Raw genomic sequence first — 6,000 nt, 5'->3', positions numbered from 1 at the left:
TCCCCCCGGTAACAGCAGCTTCTTCCTGTATGGTATATCTCTTTCTATATATTATCTCTAAATATATATAAGCCAAACTGCCTTACAGGTTGATTGTGGGGGGGGGAACTCTGTAAGTCTTTTTGTGTTTTCCAGTGTTGTATGTGTAGCAGGCACTTGAGTTTGTATGAATATGTTGGCTTGAGGTCAAGGGGAGAGGTAGGGAAGGGAGAGGACAGAGCAACGATTTATGGGAAAGGGTCGATGCTAGCCAAGGATGTCCAGGTAGATTGGTGTGGCTTTGCCCAGCGCATGAAGGATTTTGTAGATTTCCTTGATGTTCAGCCGTTGCTGAGGTTCCCTCTGCCAGCATCCCAACATGATGTCGTACACTTCCTTGGGGCAGACGCGAGGCCTCTCCAAGACTCGGCCTTGAGTGATGCACTCAATCACCTGAAAGACACAACAGAAGAAGTAAATCTCATGCACACCCCAAAACACCTTTTTTACATTTACTCATCTGGATGTTTAATCTGCCATGTTATTTCTGTACCTTCCTTGGCTCTAGTCCAAATGTGATCCACAAGCAGATTTTTTTTTTAAAAAAACAAACACCTGGCATTGTGCTGGAGCCAGTGTGCCCCTTCAACTAAAGTTAGTGGTCTTCTATTAGAGGCAGACTTCTTCTGATGACACCCAGCTAAAGGAGTCTTCTTCCTATCTAGGGTTCCTTGTTTAACGGAACCACTGGATTCAATAACACAAAGAATACTTACTCTTTTATCCACATCTAATAGAAGGTTTGGGTGAGGGTAAAGACTTAGAAAGTTGTGACTCTGCTTAGTGTTGCATTGTAATTCTTTCCCACTACCTAACATCCCATATGTCACTGAGCCCACTCATTACTGTAACCAGAGCAACAGGTGGGGACAAGGTTTCACTGGGAACTGGCCCTTTCACACTGGAGCCTAGGTTTTGCCCCTGCCAAAGTGTTTCACCCAAGCAGAGGGAATGGTAATGAATGACAGCTATTTGCTTATTCCATACCACACTGAATTCTCTTTGGTGTAAAAAGGCAGCACACAAATCTTTTAAAACAAATAAGTATATATGGGGAAAAGTAAAGACTTAATATTCACGGAGTACCATTGCAGGTGGTGTCAGAACCTGCCAACTCCCAGGAGTTAAATTGAATAGGACACCTTTGTAGATGGAGATCATCACTGTGGGCCTCAGGGTCTCCTGGAGGGGTCCCAGGAATCTTTGGAATCTGCTCCACCTTTGGTACCTGTGTAGTCTAGGGACCCATTGCCTCCTGCCTGATTTTACCCTTTAGTTTATATCACACATGCACACACAGAGAACATTTGAAGCCACATGAACACATGGATCTGCCTTATATTGACATTAGTCTATCAATGTCATTATTGTTTATTCAGATAGGCAGAAAATCTCCAGAGCTTCCTTTCCCATCGCTTTCACCCTGATCCTTTTAGCTGGAGATGGCAGGGACTGATCCTGGGACCTTCTGCATGCAAACCAGATGCTCTACCATTGAGCAATGGCTCCATTTCACCATCTGTACTTCAAGAACAGAGCCTGAGTGGAAACTCCCATCAGAAAGTGGAGCACTTGCTCACATGCAACTTCTCTTCCAGTCTAACAAATCCTGAGAAAGAATCCCAAGGGATTTTTTTAAAAGATCAGCTGATGCCTGGAAGCTGATGGCACAATACATCTTTCTGACCACCCCCCTTGTCTCCTGTCTCTGGTTATCAAGCTGGCCAGTTCCCCCTCCGCTTTCAGCACCTACTTCACGGACAGCTCCCCAGTATTATAGATTGGGCACCTGAACCCTACAGCTCCAGTATTGGTAGGAAAGAGACAGCACAGGACTCAGCCTACTCTTTGCCACTAGTACTTCTAGTGACTGGCTTGTACCCTCTCAATTGTATCCCAGGTTGTAATGCTGACTTTGTTCCATAGAATTTAATGGGGACTGCTGATCACCAAGCCAGCTTCTGTCTTCAGAACCATGTCCCAGTTTCTGTTCCTTAGCAGAATATTTCTGTTCCTTAGCAGCAGAATGGCCAATGCTATTCTGGGGATTATTAAGAAGGGAATTGAAAACAAATCAGCCAGTATCATAATGCCCCTGTATAAATCGATGGTGCAACCTCATTTGGAGTACTGTGTACAGTTCTGGTCACTACACCTCAAAAAGGATATTATAGCAATGGAAAAAGTGCAGAAAAGGGCAACTAGAATGATAAAAGGGTTGGAACACTTTCTCTATGAAGAAAGGTTAAAGCACTTGGGGCTCTTTAGCTTGGAGAAATGGCAGCTGAGGGGTGACATGATTGAGGTTTATAAGATTATGCATGGGATACAGCAGGTAGAGAAAGAAGTACTTTTCTCTCTTTCTCACAATACAAGAACTTGTGGGCACTCCATGAAATTGCTGAGCGGTCGGGTTAGAACAGATAAAAGGAAGTACTTCTTCACCCAAAAAGTGATTAACACATGGAATTCACTGCCACGGGAGGTGGCGGCGGCTACAAGCACGGACAGCTTCAAGAGGGAATTAGATAAGCATATGGAGCAGAGGTCCATCGGTGGCTATTAGCCACAAGGTATAGATAGGGACTCCGGGGCAAGCGATGCTCTGTCTTCTTGGTGCTCGGGGGGGGGCAACAGTGGGAGGGCTTCTAATGTCCTGGCCCCACTGGTGGACCTCCTGATGGCACCTGGTATTTTTGGCCACTGTGTGACAGAGTGTTGGACTAGATGGGCCATTGGCCTGATCCAACATTGGCTTCTCTTATGTTCTTATTTGATAGGGCAGCTGGAACTGATTTGTGTTGTGCCCATCCTAATACGTTTTAACAGTTGTAACTGTGGGCTATGCTTAGTCCATGGGACATAACACCATGAAATGGAACATGCTTGTTTGACTTTTTTTTATAGGAGGGGGGAAACTTCATCAGGCAACAGTGGTGCCAGGGCACTGGCCTCCCTCAGCTTCTCCATTGCAAGGTTAATTGTCCTCTTTCTTCTGAACTGGAAGGAGCAAAAAGAACAACACTTTCCCTTGAATCAAACTCAATTTGTGAAGAAAACACCCCCCCCCTCAAATTCTATAGCTGTCAACACCTCACTTGATGCCAGGCTGTTGAAACTAACAAGAAACACAGAATGGCAAGAAGCTGTGCTTTCAGAGCCAATCCAGGGGAAAATCACCCTCTCTGTCCCCCAGGGGTAGAATGGTTTGAATCCCAGTCTGTAGCAGGATAAGGATGGGAAAGCGGAAGTGGGGGGGGGGGAGGCTGTTTGTCAGATGGCTGTTATTAATGCTCAACTTCCCTTGTCTGGAGCTGACAATCAGTACTGCAGCAGGGTCCCGATGACCTGACACGAACTGCCGATAAATACAGATCTCAAACAGCATGCAGAAGGAAGCAATACACAGCAAGGGGGCCCAGAATCTATCACTTCTGAACAGTAATGGATGCTGCTGCGCATCCAAAGAGATCATTATTACTCTGACATTTGTATGTAAATAGTAGAGGGTGGAACGATTAAGAAAAGCTACCGGAGGGAAGGAGGGATAAGGACAGGGCAAGCAAGCAAAATACCACAAAGAGTGAGGGGAATACATGAAGCCTGGGATGCATGAAACTTTGGCCAGTTCCAGGTCTGCCACCGGAAGGCACTTTGTGGTCAGTTCCTTGCTACATCCTACCGGGTTCAGAGGTCGGTTCACCACTGAAATTTCACCTACAGTGAAATTCAAAGTGAATTTGGAGAAGCCAAATTGAACCGCCTCCACATTTGAAAGTCTGAAGGTTCACATCTGAAGAATTCTGAGAGATACCCAAAGAGTTTCCAGAAGTATAGCATTTCTCTGGAGGGCTCTGTAGAGTGTGAGGTTGTCAAACTGCATCTGAAACATCGTTTCAACAGTTTATGGAGGTACTGCTCAGGACATACCTGGGGCATTTCAAAGCACATTAAAAAATTTCAGTGAGGCCAGTAAAACTTCTCATGGTTGGATTTCTTAAAAATAACCATTTAGAGCAGGTGGGCAGCCATGTTGGCCTGAAGCAGAACAGCAAGATGTGAGTTCAGAAGCACCTTCAGAGAGCAACAAGAAGAAGAAGAAGAGGAGATTGGATTTATACCCCGCCCTTCACTGCCCAAAGGTGTCTCAGAGCGGCTTACAAACTCCTTTCCCTTCCCCTCCCCACAATAGACACCCTGGGAGGTAGGTGGGGCTGAGAGAGCTCTTGACAGAAACTGCTCTTTTTCAAGGACAGCTCTTATCAGAGCTACGGCTTGCCCAAGGTCATCCAGCCAGGTGCAAGTGGAGGAGTGGGGAATCAAGCCCGGTTCTCCCAGCTTAGAGTCCGCGCACTTAACCACTACACCAAACTGGCTCTCTCGCGTAAGATTCCTCACGTAAAAACAAGATTCCTCACGTAAAAACTTCCAAGAGTCAAAGCGCTCTTTGTCATACAGGGGTCAGGAAAATTAATATTAAATTGGTCGGTTGTTATTGTTGCCTTAAAATTCACAAAGACCAAAGATTTTGGCATCGCTCCAAAGTAGCCATGAGCATGGCATAGTGGTCAGAATGCTGAATATGAATCTGGGAAACCCAGAATAGTTTTGAGTTACGTTTCCAGCCAGACTAACTTGTAAGCCTCACATAAAGTGCTTCTCTGGATCCCCGCGAGGGGCGTGGCCTCAATGACTTACACCAAAGGCCTTTCTTGGGGTCTTCCCCCAGCCGTGACGTTCTAAAGAATTCAGGGCGCTTGAGTTTTCAAAAGAGGGGGTGGCACTTTCTGCCCATTTGCCCTTCCTTCCGTGAGGGTGGGGCTAGTGGACCCACCGGAATAGAATTGGGCGCAAAGCAGAGAGTCTACAGTGGGAGGGGAGACATCAACAAAAGTGGCCACCTCCCCTTCAAGAAGAGTCAAGAGCCCAGAAATCTTTGGGTTGTGGGGTGAGGTCCAGGCTGCTGCCTTTGGAGGTGGAACAGGAGGACTGCTAAGAGTCAGAACCTTTTCCATAATGGAAGAAGAAGAAGAAGAAGAGAAGAGATTGGATTTATACCCCGCCCTTCACTTGGAGTCTCAGAGCGGCTTACAAACTCCTTTTCCCTTCCCCTCCCCACAACAGACACCCTGTGCGGTGGGTGGGGCTGAGAGGACTCTGACACAAACTGCTCTTTTTCAAGGACAGCTGTGCCAGAGCTTGCGACTGACCCAAGGTTACAGCAGCAGGTGCAAGTGGAGGAGTGGGGAATCAAACCCGGTTCTCCCAGATTAGAGTCCATGCACTTAACCACTACACCAAACTGGCACTTAACCACTAGACCAAACAGGACCACCAGAGGGGTCCATCTGGCACCTTCATTCTTAGGCCCAATCTGCATCTAGCATTTGCTCTGCTGTTATACCAAACCCACACTGGAACAGAAATTCCCGTCTACATTGCATGGCACTTTCACTTTGTTTGATCTCTGGTTTTATGGTGGCTGTCTGCATAGATTTATGGCTGTTTTATGGCCATGGGGGGGTGACTCTGCAGTCAGTAGGGTGTTGGCCTGGGGTAGTTGAACGTGGTTTTGAACGGCATCTTTCTCTGTTCCAGTGTGGGTTTGGTAAAACAACTGAGCAAATGCTAAATGCAGATTGGGCCTTAGTGTTCAGGCATTGAGGAGTTTCTCATGCTTTTGGCTGGTACTGCTCTACTCAATACCTATCTGAGGGCTCTTTCCTTGTCTTGATAATCCTCATGGCCACCTTGACTAGGTTTATGCTGCATTTAGGACTACAGTTTTTTTAAAAATCCTAAATTGTTTTTGAGCAACTTGTTTCTGGAGAAGCATAATATAAACATTTTACTACCCCCCCAAAAAATAAGTCTGCTGTGTTAAACGGCAGAGCCAGGCCTTGCTGAGCACACAGATCGGATACAGAAAGCAAGATCTGGCATTTCTCTCTGCCTGCAGTT

General features: G+C 46.4%; 1 protein-coding gene across 2 annotated transcripts in view; it reads right to left on the bottom strand.

Annotated features, from left to right (window-relative positions):
* Positions 1 to 246: 246 nt before the first annotated feature.
* Positions 247 to 6,000, bottom strand: part of NTRK3 (neurotrophic tyrosine kinase, receptor, type 3) — a 534,208-nt gene continuing 528,454 nt past the window's right edge. For both annotated transcript variants that reach the window (XM_015411889.1, XM_015411895.1), the window contains one exon: positions 247 to 432. In XM_015411889.1, the coding sequence (XP_015267375.1) occupies positions 247 to 432 (186 nt within the window). The remainder of the gene's footprint in view (positions 433 to 6,000) is intronic.

Source organism: Gekko japonicus, unplaced genomic scaffold, assembly GCF_001447785.1.
Source record: "Gekko japonicus isolate JY-2015 unplaced genomic scaffold, Gekko_japonicus_V1.1 scaffold654, whole genome shotgun sequence".
Classification (NCBI taxonomy): domain Eukaryota; kingdom Metazoa; phylum Chordata; class Lepidosauria; order Squamata; family Gekkonidae; genus Gekko; species Gekko japonicus.
Note: the sequence above shows the minus strand (reverse complement) of the source record. Positions and strands in the feature narration are given on the sequence as shown.